The sequence below is a fragment of the Monopterus albus genome, unplaced genomic scaffold, assembly GCF_001952655.1.
Source record: "Monopterus albus unplaced genomic scaffold, M_albus_1.0 scaffold25.1, whole genome shotgun sequence".
NCBI lineage: Eukaryota > Metazoa > Chordata > Actinopteri > Synbranchiformes > Synbranchidae > Monopterus > Monopterus albus.
Window position 1 is genome coordinate 1,161,527 of NW_018127905.1, and position 16,893 is coordinate 1,178,419.

The following is a 16,893-nucleotide window of genomic DNA, read 5'->3' on the forward strand; positions in this document are numbered from 1 at the left end:
TTTCCGACTGAGAACCATGGCCTCGGATTTGGAGGTGCTGATTCTCATCCCAGCCACTTCACACTCGGCTGCAAACCGCCCAAGTGCACGCTGAAGGTCCTGGTTTGATGGGGCCAACAGGACGTCATCTGCAAAAAGCAGAGACGAGATCTTGTGGTCCCCAAACCGGACTCCCTCCGGCCCCTGGCTGCGCCTAGAAATTCTGTCCATAAAAATAATGAACAGAACCGGTGATAAAGGGCAGCCCTGCCGGAGTCCAACATGCACTGGAAACAAGTCTGACTTACTGTCGTTGGTAGACCCTACCAGCGACATATAGCCCCTCGACAACATAGCTCCTAGGATCACTCGGGTACTCAAACTCCTCCACCACAATAAGGTGGCGGTTCAAAGAGCTGCAATTAATGATAAAAAACTGTGCACATTATCAGTTTTTTTTTCTGACAGAAAAATAGCCACAAAAATATAGATATTAATGCAGCTGTATGGCTTGAATCTGCATATTTTTAAGCATCATGAAAACCAACATAATCATAGCAACCAATACCACAACTTTCATGTTGTCAAAAGGGTTCATAAAAATAATCCACCCATTTCAAACAGAATTTGGCCAACATCAATAGAATGTTAAGCTGAAGAAATGAAGGGAAATAAAATGGCAATTTAGACAGATTATCTGTTAAGCAACTCCACATGGCCCTGATCACAAAGCTGAAATAGAGACAAAGGTCCTGGCAAAAGAGAATTAATCTCATTTTCCAAGAAGTAGAAAAGGACAAGTGACATTTGTACTCACACGTCCTTTGGTCAGTCTGGTTTTCTGAGGTTTTAAGAGCTTTCTTTGAGAATCTTGTTTTGAGTTAGTAAGCACTGCTAATGCCTGTGGCCCCCTGCTAACCACACGGATGTTTGCTTTTCTGTTCTTCCTGGATGGGGAGGTATTGTCTTCTACTTGCATCTGCATGATGCCATGATACTGGGATTAAAGAGACAAAATAAATGAGAGATGAAAAGCTTGAAAAGTTAGTTCAGTTTAGTATCAACTGATGCTGCTGCCTACCATGTAAACAATGTCTGTCCCATTGTGAAAAACTGATGAAGGTGCAATCTGAAAGAAGAAATGGTAACAGTTTATAAAAGTATTTAAGCTGGAAAGAAGCTGTGGCAAAAAAAGAACGTGTCAAATCCAGTAGGAACGTACAGACTTGGGATTGTCCATAACACGGAGTTTCTTTTTTGGGAAACTTGCTCCAGGCCTTGAGATGCTGTCTCCATGGGTCAAGATGACTGATTCTGTGCCTATAGGAAATTTCTCTAGTTGAATGGATCCATGCTGAGGGTACGTGTCTGACTGAATCGCTTTTCCTCCAAGGAGAGGAACCTGATTCAGCTGGCACTGTCCTGTAATGTTTAAGTTTTAAGTGTCTTTAGGAAATTGTCAGTTACCTGGGTTTTAATCTGATTAACTGAAGCCATCTTGTGAAAAACGAAACTACAGTAGCAAAAATATATGACTCTGGTGAAAAATGTGTGGTTTACATACATACAACCTTGCACAGTGTCTTCTAAGATCACAAAATTATCCAGCTGGGGTTTATTTTTACCTGTTCCAGAGTCTCTGATGGTGACTTGGGCCTTATTGATGCTACCAATCACTGTGCTTTCAGGGGAGACCAGTAGCAGCTCAAACATCTCCTCAGCCTCCTCAATGTGATCCTGGAGGATCTCTGTTTGCCAGCTCCTCTTTGATACGCCTACACAGAGAGAAATGTCACAGCTTTCTGTGTTTTGTTGTTTTTAGTGTTGGTACAGAGCTGATTTATTGTTAATGTTTCATGTTTTGCACCTTTAATTTTGCAGCAAATAGTAAATTGCTGAAATGAACTATGATTGCTGTACTACATTTTAGTGGTAGTTAATAATGTGACAGTAAAACAATGTTAGAGCATCAGTGGATCATACACTTCTTACAACACAGGTGTCTTTATAACTTCATCTCCTCAGTTTCTAATAGGTTGCATGTGAAAAAGTCTCCAGCCAAAGCTGTGATGCAATGTATGACTTAAATATTAGGACTGCAGTAGATTCTAAGAAATAAACATCAGTACTATGAAGAAAATGTAATTTATAATTAATTATATATTTATATTACAATTTTAAAAAATTTATATTAGATAAAAACTGCACTTCATAAATTTGATTACATGTGAACGTTTTAGCATTTCTTGAAAGTCTATATACTGTTTAGTGTACAGTTTATAAGACTTATAAGAAGTTCTAGATGTAAATTGGCAGGTAATATGACAGGCTCAGGAGAGTGAGAGAAAACAACTACTAAGACTGGTTTGGGAACATACAGCAATGTAAATACTAAGGATGACTCAGTAGGACACAACAGTACTAGAAATAAGCAGAAAATAGGATCAGAAACTGAAGCACCATGTAAGTAGTGCATCTACAAACAGGCTACGGGGGGAACATACGATGGAGCCTTGTCATTAAGGGCTTTGTATGTTAGAAGAAGGATTTTAAATTACCCTCTGGATTTTACAGGGAGCCAGTGGAGAGAAGCAAATATAGGAGAGATATGATCTCTCTTGCTAGTTCCTGTCAGTACTCAAATGCATCTATTAAATCTGAAATCTATTAGGGTTGGAACTACTAGCGAATTGGATGAAAGTGAACCAGACGTCATTGCCAACAGAGCAGATTCAGAGCAACAAGATATTTCTACGTATGTACATATATCAGCACGACAGGATTTTCAGACCCAAAACAGCATAGCTGGATTCAGAGAACTTTGCAAACCAGCTTCTGCTGAGGCTGAATTCAACTCAGTCTGTATTTATATAGCACAACTAGAAGTTGACCAAAGTGCTTTACATACACCTAGTAAACAAAACCATAAAAAACACAAATATAAACAGTCAACACTAAAACACAGACAAAATAGAGACAAATAAAAGTGATCAGCACCCATAAAACTGATAAAACTCTACTAGGAACCAAAAGCCAAAGTTATATAATGGCTTTAGTTTGGATTTAAACAGAGCAAGGTCAGTGACAGAGCAGAATCTGGGAGGAAGGGCGTTCCATAATTTAAGAGCAGCTACAGCCAAAGCAGGATCACCCCATCGCTTGTATCTAGAACTGGGGTCTTCTAAAAGTAGCTGTCCAGATGACAGATAACAAGTGTTTAAGATTTAATTAGACCAGAAATGTTTTCTCATTAGTTAATGTAAATTATCTTTGGCATATTTGTTATTTTATTTGAAGTTAGTATGGTTTAATTATAAATGTCCTTCGTAGGACTATGTTTTACTGCTGTAATTTGATTCTACTTCACAGCCTGGATTTTTTTTTACTTTTACTTGAGTAAAAAGTATGAACCAGAACTTTTACCATTTTTATTTATTAATTTATTTTCTACAGTTGTATCTGTACTTGAGTAATGAATGTGTGTACTTTTGCTACCTCTGTTGGTCACAGGAACACAAACAGTTCATATCAGAACAGGCTGCCCAGACAACTGGTTCAGACCAATAATTAGAACTGGAGGGTGAGTACAGTCCATACACAAATCATGCAGACAGGAAACTAGGGACAGGTTACTGACTCAAGGTCTAGAGAGAACTAACATCCATACACAGATCAGTTCAAACAAATCAGGACAAGCAGAGGCAACAAATGCTGGAGAGTGACTGGACACAATTTCATCAATGACAATCTGGCAGTGAAGGAGTGTTGAAGGAGGAGTTTGCTCTTGTGCCAGCTGGTTAATTACACAGATGTAATGCAGGAGGGCGGGAGCCAAGCTGGGAGGAGGGGGTAATAAGAAGGGGAAAACTAGAACAAAGACGGGGGTGGTTCTGACAACAAAGAGAAAAATATTGGCGGAGAAAGGACAAAGGCTGAGATCATGACATGAGGCCTTGATGTTTACCAGTAAAACAGAGAAGAGGCTGTGTGATAAATTAAACAGAAGTGAGGGAGTTTAATTTTGTTGGATTTATATTTTTAGCTGAGGTATTTTCAAACTGTTTTGAAAAGGTTCCAAGAACTAGGATGAGTGATACTAGGCTTGACCCCCTCCTGTGCCCACCAGCAGTGTACATCTGCTTACTTAGCTTTTCTGTAGGAAGTAGATTGTCCCAAAACAAGGCCTAGAACAGCTGGTTCTTCTATCAATCCCAATTCAGGGTTAAAGAATAACCTACAGCTGTTTTCACAGGTTGAGTTCTACTTCCTATCATCAAGGAAACTGATCTTTTTTTGTGAAATGGGTGGAGTGGCTAATTGAAAAAGCATAATACAAGCTTTCTGTGTTAATGAGAACTCGCCTGGATCAAACTGGATGAGGGAAGAAAGACTCAGGAGGAAATCTTTTCCTGTGATTGCAGTCACTGTCTTTACCTAAATAAAGAAACATGATGGAAAAGCACATCTTAAAATCTGTAGGATAAAGGTCAAGCTTCAGGTCACAATAATCACAGTAATGAATCTGTCAAAATGCAGTCCAGGGCCTGCATAGTACAAAGTTCCTTGGGGTCCAGAGAATCTTTATTAACACAACAATGCTCACGTTAATTATACTTATAAAGTAAAAATCATTAACAGCTTGTCGGTTTCAATAACAAATATCTGCAGACCTTGACAGTGATGTATGAAGACTCTGCCAGGTTCCCCTTTCGAATTATGTCCAGCGAGACAGCTCCCTGTCCCTCACAAACAGAGTACTGAGGCTGAGACAGCTCCACACTGGACCAGCTGAATTCAAGTCTACAAAGACAAGGTCAAGCACGGTGAAGCCTAAACTCCTTATTCAAGGTGTCATTAAAAAAACATGCATTGTTTCTTACATGTGAGAGGGAGCAGTGTTCCCTAAAGGATCAGACACAGTGAACTCCAAGCTGTCTGACAGAGACTCCCTTTCTGGAGTGATGATATAGATGATAATTCTCTTCTTCAGCTCCATCTGAGAGAAGCGCTGTGGCACAAAACCACCTGCAGCAAAGAGAATGCATAGTTTTTTCTTTAATTTACATTGTGTTCATTTTACAGTTGAAATTATTCTGAAGTATAAATAGTAACAACTGATTTTCAAACCTGTAGTTATGTTTTCCAGGTAACCAAAGTAGGGTGGGCGAACAATGCAAAATATTAGCTCTTCTTCTCTGCTGTCACTGTCTTGGGCCTTCAGCTCCCGAGATGACAGAAATATCCCATATCGTCCATCGGGTAGAAGCTCAGCTTTCCACAGAGGAAGCAGCTTCACAACCTTAGGAGACGACTTATCCAAAGGCTTGATCTGAAATTATAAACCGTTTCTAAATAATATTGCGCCTGGTTAACATGATTAGTCTGAACTTCTGAAATTATTTCACATAGTCTATATGATAAACACACATTTAACTATCTAGATTAGAAGAACACTATATCTGTTTTTTGCAGCACAATGATACAACAAACCACTAAAGATGCATCAAACATAGTTGATCAGTTTTGGAAGCATGGAGAATGCCACTTCTTTTGCCTCATTTTTTCTAGCTGTCTTATTTAACAAGACTTAACTGGTTCAAATGTTTCAGTGCTTTCACTGCCAAAAAGTGTAAAAGCAAATTTGCTTTCATAGTGTTTTTGACTCTAAATGTTCAATCTCTTAGTGGATGAATATAACTTTATCTGCAGACGTTAAAAGATCTTTGTAAGTAATGTTAGCATTTTAGCATCAGAAAAGGTGGGAAAAAAGAGAGTATGACCTAGTTCATTGCTAACGGTAATCCTATTAATTTAATGTGGTGTTAGCGAACAGCTTGTTGAATAAAGTTTTTAAACAATCATTTTCTTCATTTTTGTATTTTAGCCATTAGTTTTGGCATTGTGTTTTTAGGCATGTTTAGATGGATGGAGCTTCTTGCAACTTACATAAATCCTCTATCAGCAAAATACAGTATGATGCTATGAAGAGCTAAGGCTAGGACTGTGGGGACACAATCACAAAACCTCTAAAGCTCATAAAATACACCCTTTATCACCCACCTGAATGGTGAAGAACACAGGTTCTGTATGCAACCGTCCATCCAGCAGGAAACCTCGATTGGTGCTGTCACAGGCAGTAAAGGCAAACAGATCAATCTGCGATGGCCCCCCATTGTGTTTATATGATACGTCCAGCTCCTGTATGTCTCTCTGTGTAAAGTTTGAACCAGTGGTTAGTGTGGTACCAGCTAAAAGCAACCTGCCATGCTGTGGAGGCTGGAGAAGGACAAAAGTTAGGGTGCTGGGTGGAGTGTCTGGGTCAGACAGGGCTAGGACGTCAGGGCCTAGGATCACGGAGGAACCCTGGGGGACTCTGAGGCCTTTGTTGGTGGCCAGAGTTGGCATTATGCGATCCACCATTTCCACTGCAATCTCAATGATTCCATTTCGGCTCATCTTACCATTACTAACAACAAACCTGCCAAAACATACAACAAACTGGGTGTTAGGCTGTCTAAACAAAAGCAATCACTAAGAAACAGATTAGAACCAGGAAATATGAATCAGTTAATCAATGACTTTGATAGACAGTCATGGGTTAGGGGTAGACTTAGGGTTATTACTGGTAGAAGCATAATAGGTATATATATCTTTATTTCAGCATAGAAAATCCAATGTATAGTAGCTTTAAATGTTTGTATAGCACTTATTTTGACATGTCCTTTTGAATTTTGAAAGAACTGAGCTGAGTCTAGATAACATTGCCTATTGTTCTGTTGCTGCTCATGCTAATGCTAGTTCAGCCAAGCTGGCATTGTGTTGTAATTATGACTGGTGTCTCAGGTGAGCAATATAATCTAAGGTTTACATGTTGTCATAGCAGGACAAACAAATGGATTCAGTCTTATAACACAAAGTATCTACATATATGTAATTAATATCACATAAGGGTGGTGGGGACGAAGCAGCCTACAGGAGGGAGGTGGCCAGTCTGGTGTCTTGTTTCAAGGACAATAATCTCAGCCTCAACACGGACAAGACGAAGGAGATGATAGTGGACATTAGGAAGGAGAGGAGATCTCATCAGCCACTGTTCATCCGGGGGCTCAAAGCGGAGAGGGTGAGCAGCTTCAAATACCTGGGCGTCCACATCAGTGAGGACCTCACTTGGACACTTAACACCACACAGCTGGTCAAGAAGGCCCAACAGCGGCTGTACTTCCTGAGGAGGCTGAGGAGGTTTGGCATGTCGCCTAGGATCCTTTGCAACTTCTACAGCTGCATCATTGAGAGCATCTTGACCAGCTGCATCACTGTCTGGTATGGCAGCACTACTGCTATGGACCGCAAGCACCTGCAGAACGTGGTAAAGACTGTGGAGAAGATCACCAGGACTCCACTGCCCTCTCTGCAGAGCATTTACCACCGCAGGGTACGTAGGAAGGCTGCCTCCATCCTCAAAGATCCCACCCACCCCCAGCACAGACTGTTCACTTCTCTGCCCTCTGGCCGGAGGTTCAGAAGTGTGAAATGCAGGACCACTAGCCTGAAAAACTCTTTCTTTCCCTCTGCCATCAGACTCCTAAACACCTGAGGAGTTTATTACCAGGAAATATGTGATGTACTGTCGACCTGTACTGTTTACGTTCTCAGTTTGCACATGCATAATGGCACAATGACTGTTGACTGCTGCACATGCTGCTCCCATGCAGCATACATTCTCTGTTATATTCTTATATATTTTTTTATTATATTGCTACATTTGCTGCTTAAAGTGCCTTAGATTTTGTGTTACTTATTTATCTACTTTATATTTCACTTGTATTTTTGTGGCATTCATGTGGACTGCAAAGTAAGAATTTCATTGTATAGGGAAACATGTTTCCTAACTGTGCATATGACAAATAAAACACTTTGAATAAGACAACCAGGTTTTCACGTGTGTGTGATGGTTATCCTGGGTATTGTGCATTCCTTCAAACAGTTAGTAGCTTGACTCCTCGGAAATTAACTGTGCACATCTGCTAATGCTAATAGACCTATTTAAAAAGCAAGCATATCTATAGTCTTAGACAAGTTACACAACAGTTTCCTGACTCACTGAAAGGTTTCTGTGGGTGTGCTGCCTCGGTTGTCATGAACATAAGCCACAAGGTTTGCTGCTATGTCCAACTGGCTGAAGGTGGAGATGGCCAGCCCAGGATGCTTGATGTACTCTATATGTCCATGAGCAGGAAGGCTGGTAATGACATATACAAGCTCCTCAGGTTTGTCTGTACCATCTGTGGCTAACAGCACCTCTGTGGTGAGAACCACACGATCACCCCGGCTGACGTTCACTGGCTTCACGAAGATAGCAATATTTCCTGAAAATTGTGGAGGAGGAGACATTTAAAGGGTACAACAAGATTAGGACCACATTTGTATGATTTCACACTAGGCAGAGAACAGGGAAGCACATTGGACATGTGATTTTTGCAGTCATGACAATGTCGCAAGTAGCAAATGTGATCTAAGTCTAGCGTATGTCTGATGAAGAAATTAAGATTGGATAGGAGTACCTTTCTCAAGATCTTTGACAGAGATATGGAAATGCTGTAGGGGTGATTGATTCTTTCCATCCAGTATGTAGAAGATGAAGAAATCTTGTGTTTTAGCACCGTGCTGGCTTGTGTGCATGTAGCGCAAAAGGTTCATGTTCACCATTTCCTGGGTACAGTTTCTCCCAGCGGTCAGTGTCACCCACTTCTGGCCTTCCTGAGACAGCATCAATAACGATTAGAACCACAACACCTCCCTGTATGGTCCAGTGTTAACAGTGACAGCTAACTATAAAGAAGCACATCCCAATGGCACAGTGGGACTCTCCTTTACAGGCATACCACTGGCTCACAAGAGGCAGCCCTTAGTAACAAAAACCTGGACATAAATATTATATAAATGTTTGCAGTGTATGTCCAATCAGATTCCTCAGTTGACTAGTTGTTATAAAGACAGCCACTGCCAACATTTTTTTCAGAGTGTATCTTTTTGCTTATAACCTGCTTACTGTATATACTGTACTACATATCTGTTCTCTTGCAGTAAACAAAATCATCACTGAGGAAAACCTTTATACCATCCTTGTGCTCAACTGCATCACTATTCAGCAATAAGACAATTTTGACAATCATATGAAAATATAAAATCTCAGCAAAATTGTTTAATCAAGCTTTCCTTGACTTGACAAAAAAACAGTGAGCTGAAAGACACTAAAAAGCTTAGGGGAACTATATAATTGGTGAGAGTTATCTACTGCTTCACCACTACAAGTACAGTGTTTCACATTATACAATACTGTTGAATATATGGATATTAATTATTGTGTCTGGTATGTCAGCTAATGTTCGAAGCTTATAAGGTTGTTTTATCATCTAGGGTGTATATTCATTACTCTAAAATGTGATATAGCTTGAACTGAGGTCACTGGTTTAACAGGCTTTATTTCTGGAATTACTGCAGATGACCAACTGTGTATAGTTCCTCTGATATTTTGTCATATTTTATTACCACTAATGCCTCCTGTCACAGCCATTATCTGTGAATAACTAATTGTTTTTCATTTGGTTTTAGAAAGTTGCAAGTTCCAATTTTCTCAAATTTGAAAAAATCTTTATGATTGACCATAGTGTCTGCTAAACTGTCAATACTGAGCACTGGCATCAGCAGTCTATTTGGGGGCTAATACACATTTTAGTACATTCTCATCACTGTAATCACAGGTCAACTGACAGGGGACATACAGCAATATCAGAAAATGTGGTGTTTTTCTTTAAAACCTTAAGGCATTGCACCAACCTTAAGTTGAAGTAGTCCTTGGGTAGGAACACTCTCAAATATGTACATGACCTCTGAAGAGGGAGTATCACTGTCTTGTGCAAAGAGTGTGACACTGGAGATCAACCTGACCTCTCCAGGCTCCACCTCCAGGCCATTGTTTCTAAATGACAGACATTTGAGACAAGTTTCACATTTCTTTTCTACAATCAATCATGATGGCATTATAAATAGGAACTGTAACCAGTGGCACCTGCAGCATTATATTTCATAGTTCACACAAGAACTGCCTATGGAAACATGAATTTTGTCTTAATGGGAAACATTTCTCATTATACCAAGATACTCTTATTTTTAAGAGATCTGATACTTAACTCCATGCACAATAATTAGTCCACCTATCACACATGAATGCAACTCATGAGCGAATGAAAGATAAATACCCTGAACATGTCCTGATGATGGTACAGGCACTACTGATGTCAGGTAAAGTCAGTGTGTAGCAGCTGTCACTTACTCCGACCTGCAGGGCTCACGTTAGGGAGTAGAAATGATATGATCCACTTTAGGGGTGTGCGATACGATATCACATTAAATAGCTCCTTGGGCCATAAATGTGAAACTACATTTCTCTATTGTACATGACCACCGGGTGGCATGGTGGAACGGTGGTTAGTGCTGTCGCCTCACAGCAAAAAGGTTCCAGGTTCAAGCCCTGTCCAACCTGGGTGGGTTCTCCCTAGGTACTCCGGCTACCTCTCACAGTCCAAAGACATGCAGCTGTGATAGAACTGTCCAGGGTGTACTCTGCCTCTCACCCAATGGCAAAGCAGTATAGATAGTGCATGGACAATGGCAGATGCAGTGGCATAAAACTTGAGTAAAATCACTATAAAAATGTATGCATGGTGTGTACAGGATAACGGCTACAGGTGCCGCTGGCTGTAATGAAGGTGGTAGTCTAACCTTATTATATGAGGCTCCTCATCATTGACTGGTAGCACTTTAACCATCACCTGTCTGTGAAGTTGGTGCTTGCCATCAGTTAACTGGATGGTAAAACTATCCTCCATATTCTCTGAGTCATCGTGCATATACATCAGATCCATACCTGCAAGGCAATGATGATAGATTTATCTGACTTATTGAAAGAGGGAAGAGTGAGTTTAAATTATTCTACAGTGGTTTGAGTGCTTAGTTTCACATGGCCATCATAGCATTCAGAAGTCCTTAATTCAAGAGTCATCAACACAAAATGATAGGAACTGATAATTTTAAATAAAACATATGTTAATATTCCCTTGACATAAGAATCCAGGAACTTTGGAGATCCTGATTATCAGCAAATCCAAACTTCTTTCCATGATTTTATTTCCTTTGAATTAAATTGTAACTGAGGACTGAAAGGAGATTCATAACGTTCAGTAAATAAGATTTTCTCAGGGGTCATCATATGACCTACCTGCCCATCTATGGGGGGGGGGAGTGGCAACCTCTGTTTAAAGAGTCTTGGTGAAACTTGAGCAAGTTCCATTTGCTGAAGAAGGCCATGAGATACAAACAAAAGTTTAAGGAATTGGCCCTCACCATTCACCACAGCAAATTTATTGCTAACAATTGTACAATAGGTAAATGCAATAGGTACTGTGCTACAGTTTAATGCTGTAAAATGGGGTGTGAGATTGACAGGCGGGTTGGTGCAGTGCCAGCAGTAATGTGGGCATTGTATAGGATTACTGTGGTGAAGAGGGAGCAGAGGCCGAAGGCAAAGTTTTTTCTTTTATCTATGTTCCAACCCTAAACTATCGTCACGAGATTTGGGTAGTAAGAATGAGAATGAAAATACAAGTGAAAAGAGTTTCCAGTGTAGCCTGGCTGGACTCTGCCTTAGAAATAATGTGTGATATTCAGACATCTGGGTGGAGCTCAAACAAAAGCCACTGCTCCTTTGCTTCAAAAGGAGCCGGTGGCGGTGGTTTGGGCATGTGATCAGGATGCCTCCTGGCATCTCATTGGAGAGTTTGTGAGCAGTTTAACTAGTAGAAAGTCAAAATACAGGAGGGGTTCTTTATTTCATCCAGCCTAGGAACACCTCAGGGTCCCGCAGGAGGAGCTGGAGAACCTTAAATAAGCGATAATGGATGGATAAACTACAGTTTAACCTAGTTATCTCAACCACTTATTTGGAAAATAAAACAAGATCAAGTGTAAGTTGGGCAATCACTAACTTACATAACTTTAATGTTAAAATGCAGACTAACCTAAAATCTAATCACTTGTATGCTGTCTCCTAAACCCTGATCTCACCAGGGTTACAATATACAACTCTACACCTGTTTCCAAAGGCCGAGTATATGTCTCATGATTAATGACTAAACAATCTTCTTGTGCAAAACACTGTAGGTGCCTCTTTAATATCTGAAAGCTCAGGTACAGCAATGTCATCTTTCCCACAGGACATGAATGCAGCATCAGCACCGCTACTGCAAGAACATCTCTGAATGTAAACCAGACTGCAGATGCCTGGATAAAATAATGTCCTAGGTGAAATGAGTTTCCAACACAGCTACATAAAAAGTACCATCAGTAAGATCCGTCATTGTGAAGTCGATCACAGGGGTCTGGGGAAGGGCCTCTCGTCTCTTGCTGAATGGCTTTTCACTGTTGTAGTTAATGACGTTGCCATGCTGGGGAGGTTTAACTATGCTGAAGAGCAGGACATCCCTGGGAACATCCAGATCCATCGCGTGCAGCACCGATGAGTCCATCCGTTTTATTTCTCCCTCCCGTACCTCATCACAAAAGGACCCCAATGAATATGTGAACAAAGTCTGGTGTGACTGTCTCCTGGGTATTATAATCTTCAGAAATGAGGCTGACCAGAAAAACTTACTGTGATATTGCGAGCCACAAACTCTGGGACCTCGTCATTTGTTGGGTTGATAATAATGTAGAAGGGGACATGGGCAGAGCTATGTTTGCCATCTGACACATAGAGCAGGAACTGGTCAGCTGTGGGCTCCATCCTCTGGTGTCTGGACTGTACGTAGTTCACATGGCCTTCAGTGAGATCTTTGTATGAAAATGAGGCTGTGAAAATGAATATTAGACAGAACAAAACACCCCATTAATTTCTGATTCAACTATCTGATGAAACAGTAGATCAGAATACTTACCTACGCTTATGCCCTTGTTGCCTTTCTCAAACCCAGGATTGGGCAGGACATTTTCAATGAAGCCAAACTGGGGAGGAGAAATCAAACTGACCACCAGCTGGTCTAGGACAGTGTCCACATCAGAAGCCTTCAAATGAGATGTAGTTATTGGGGCAGTTCCACCTTCATCCACCATAAAAATGTCTCCTACCAAAAAATGAGAATTTATGATAAAACATCATGCTTAAATTCCTGCAACTATTCAAATAACTGAACATTTGGTGATTTGAAAATAACTAAATCATTTCCTGTTCATTTAAATCAGATGTGTCTTGTTCATTTTTGTCTTATTTCAATTATAATTTTGGTTCACTGTGGTCATGCACAGATTTTAAAGGTCCCAATTTACGCAGAAGATCAGTGATATTTCATATGAATTCTTTCATAAAAATCAGCTGCAGCCTTGTTCTTTGAAGGTGGTCCTAAAATAGGTGTAGCTGGAAAAAAAACTTATGTACAGGCAACATCAAGATTAAACTACTCCAAAATGCAGTTTAATAATTTTTGATTAAATACATTTTTGGGCCACTGAGGGGCAATAAAACTCCATAACAAGGTGAAAACACCATAGCTAGCAAAAAGTTGCTTACAGTATGTATACGCCAAGCAAAAATAAAGCAATAGGCTATTTATGTTCATGTCCAACTGGTGAGTGTTGACCCATGAACAAAAAATATTAACTAACATTGAAACTTGGTTGATTAAATACTGTCTCTTGAGCTCACTAGAGGTCCACAACTATCAGCTTTGAGTCCTCATCACTGATATTAAAAGCTTGTAAAGGTGTTAAAGGTGTTATAGCTAACATGTTTGGAAACAGTCACATATTTACACATCCAGCAGACACAAAGCATTGACGATCATTTGAAATTCTGTTTCACGCAATGGTCACGCAATGAATGGAACTCACTTTCCCCTTAGCTCTGATTTGGTGTCCACCAACTCCTGAGGGAAAAATTGACTCTTTAGCTGTTATAAGGCCCTCTTTCTTTTAAAACACTAGTTGCTAACTTCATCTGTTATCCAGAAATCATTTAGGTCCACTAGCTAACAAAGGTAACAGAGACTGTGAGAGATGTGGGAGAGATTAAACACAGTCTGTACAGACACATAAAGTTCTAATCAGGTGGATATGGATGTTTAGAAGCTTTAACTATTCCACAGAATAGTGAGCCACCTGTTGTTAGTGAAGGTGGCTGGCTGTCAACTGGAAACACTGTAATCTGGAGGTCATACACAGGCAGACTGTCTCGCAGCTGAGTTGTGCCTCTGGTCCAGATAGGATTTCCTCCACCACAGCATAGAGCATAGTTTTCCGTTTCTCCATCAGAAACAACAAAAGTGATGGTGTCATAGCGAGGGATGAGTCCAATTTCCAGTCCTTAAACCACAATTACAAACACAGAAAACACTTTTAGAGACAGTTCTAACTGTATTGCATTTCATCTCTCTCTATAAGATACAGTATACACAGTCAGCACGCCTGCATTTCTGCCAGATAACACCACTTATCCCAGAAAATTGTTGCAGTCACAAATTCTTTGATATCCTCATGTTTATTTCTTTCATTTGCACTGGAACAAAAGAGCAGAAAAAAGCCAAATCTGATACATGTCATACAGAACTCCAAAAATGGACTGGACATAATTATTGACACCCTCAACTTAATATTTGGTAGCACACCCTTTGGACAAAATAACTGAAATCAATCACTTCCTGTAACTATCAGTGAGTTTCTTCCATCTCTCTACTAGAATGTTGGACCACTGTTCTTTTGCCAGCTGCTCCAGGTGTCTCAGATTTAAAGGTTCCTTCTCCCAGCTGCTGTTTTGAGATCTCTCCACAGGCACTCTATGGGATTTAGATCTGGACTTATTGTTGGCCACTTCAGAACTCTACACTCCATTGTCTGAAACCATTTCTGGTGCTTTTTGATGTCTTCTTTGAGTCATTTGGCCCTATTTTGAGGAGCTACAGTGTCCGATCAAGAAGTATTGGTGCAATTTTCAGGCGAGGTCAGCACACTGTATATAGCATGGATGTATATTGACCGATCTGCAAGTGAATAAAGTTAATTCTAGTTCATATACTCTGATGCTTAATGTTTGCCCATGTACACAGCAGCACACCGTCTGCGCGACCTCGATGAGTAAGTCCGAACACCAATACTTCTTGCATGTCTCCCCCCCGCTCCCTCGCGATTTCCTGCCCACCTCCTTGCAAAGCACTCTAAAAGCTAAAATGCCCAAAAATGCAACTTTAAAAAATTATGAACGCTATTTACTTTACTTTTAAATTTGTTTAATTTATATTTAATTAATTAAGTTAGTTTCCCTAAAATATTTTTATTTCAAGAGATGTCTATGTTGAATTTAGAAGAAAGTATTTTAAAAGCATCAGGATATACAGTATATATCTTATTTTATAATATTAACATTCAGTTAATTAGTTGGGTATTCATGTGTTTTGTTCAACAAAACAGGTTTGAAATAATTTATTTCATTTCCTTACTCAGTGGGCATGTGCTATTTAATGTTTGGGTAGCAGTGCATCTATTAAAGCAGACAGATATAGGAACAGTATAGCTAAAATATTTATTTATTACAAGTTATATTGTCATGGCAATACTGAACAGTGTTATCGCACATCACATATTTTCATCATATTGTGCAGGCTTACTGTTTACCAGTGTGTTTGTAGGTGATGATCCCTGCAGTGATGTCTGCCTGGATGAAACGATCGACCACAACACCATTTCGGAGCACTACACCATGATGCGGCTGTCGAGCAATTAGGAAGGCCAGGCTGCTGTTGTCACTGTCTGCATCAGTGGCGCAGATATACTCAGCTGTGATGACTATTTCCCGTCCCTCTGCACAGCTGAGAACAGGTTTCAAGCCAGCAACCAACACTGGGATCTCATCATTAATGGGCATCACCTAGAAATAACAAGCAAGTCATGGACCAAGAATGTACAGCTATTACAATCTCTATTTGATTTTTAAATTTTTCTCAAATAAGCTGTTACCTTCACTTGCAAAACAAAACTGACTGAATTTATGCCATCTGTTGCAGTGAATTCAATGTTGTCCTGTAATGTTTCTGAGCTGTCATGGTTATACCTGTGCAAAAAAATAAGACAAAATAAAGTGTTTTTTTGAGTCATTATATTAACATCACCGAATATCTGTAGAGTGAAATAAATTTAGAGAATTAAAATAATGCATCTGTTCCAAAACACTACTCAACTACCTCCCACCCTCAAGAGATGCTGAGGTAAAGCACTAAACAACATTCTCAACTGCTGATACGGGTGATGTTTTGAACTATGGTAGTGCCCCATGTGGTGGCTGTTGATCCTGTTTTATTAACCAGGTATAGACTGTTGTTGGGCTGCCTAATTCATTGTTTCAATAAATCTTCATTTTTATATGATTACACTCTTATACTTGTCTTCAAACATTACCATTTCTGAGGGATGTCCCTATCATTTTAGTTAAATAACAATAAAGCAAAAGTCTTTATCACTGGTGCCAAATGGAAATTTCCATTCATATTAAGAACTATGTTTAATCATGTTTTTCCAATTTGTAAAATGAGATTGATGCTCTTTTGTTATGAGCTTGAGGGTCCTGTGCAGTATCTTAGCTGTTCCTAGGACTGCACTCAGAGATCTCAGATGTTGTTCCTGGGATCTGTTGGAGCCACTCTCCCAGTTTGGGGGTCACAGCCCCCAATGTTCCTATTACCATGGGGACCACTTGTGCCTTCACCTTCCACATCTTTTCTAGCTCTTCTTTCAGCCCTTGGTATTTCTCAAGCTTCTCGTGTTCCTTCTTCCTGATGTTGCTATCGCTTGGGATTGCTACATCTATCACTACGG

The 16,893-nt window shown here is 40.0% G+C and overlaps 1 protein-coding gene across 3 annotated transcripts in view; it reads right to left on the reverse strand.

Annotated features, from left to right (window-relative positions):
- frem1a (Fras1 related extracellular matrix 1a) overlaps positions 1 to 16,893 on the reverse strand; it is a 58,031-nt gene that overhangs the window by 3,101 nt on the left and 38,037 nt on the right. Inside the window, exons 16-34 of one of the 3 annotated variants that reach the window (XM_020594902.1) lie at positions 16,039 to 16,132; positions 15,697 to 15,949; positions 14,188 to 14,391; positions 12,972 to 13,157; positions 12,689 to 12,867; positions 12,377 to 12,587; positions 10,762 to 10,906; positions 9,817 to 9,958; positions 8,541 to 8,736; positions 8,081 to 8,345; positions 6,040 to 6,457; positions 5,107 to 5,308; positions 4,860 to 5,004; positions 4,650 to 4,779; positions 4,341 to 4,413; positions 1,605 to 1,754; positions 1,202 to 1,401; positions 1,061 to 1,108; positions 797 to 976 (exon numbers count right to left, since the gene is read on the reverse strand). In XM_020594902.1, the coding sequence (XP_020450558.1) occupies positions 797 to 976; positions 1,061 to 1,108; positions 1,202 to 1,401; positions 1,605 to 1,754; positions 4,341 to 4,413; positions 4,650 to 4,779; positions 4,860 to 5,004; positions 5,107 to 5,308; positions 6,040 to 6,457; positions 8,081 to 8,345; positions 8,541 to 8,736; positions 9,817 to 9,958; positions 10,762 to 10,906; positions 12,377 to 12,587; positions 12,689 to 12,867; positions 12,972 to 13,157; positions 14,188 to 14,391; positions 15,697 to 15,949; positions 16,039 to 16,132 (3,421 nt within the window). Of the gene's footprint in view, positions 1 to 796; positions 977 to 1,060; positions 1,109 to 1,201; positions 1,402 to 1,604; positions 1,755 to 4,340; positions 4,414 to 4,649; positions 4,780 to 4,859; positions 5,005 to 5,106; positions 5,309 to 6,039; positions 6,458 to 8,080; positions 8,346 to 8,540; positions 8,737 to 9,816; positions 9,959 to 10,761; positions 10,907 to 12,376; positions 12,588 to 12,688; positions 12,886 to 12,971; positions 13,158 to 14,187; positions 14,392 to 15,696; positions 15,950 to 16,038; positions 16,133 to 16,893 lie in introns of those variants that run through there. The other 2 variants (XM_020594901.1, XM_020594903.1) reach the window with 2 other exon arrangements.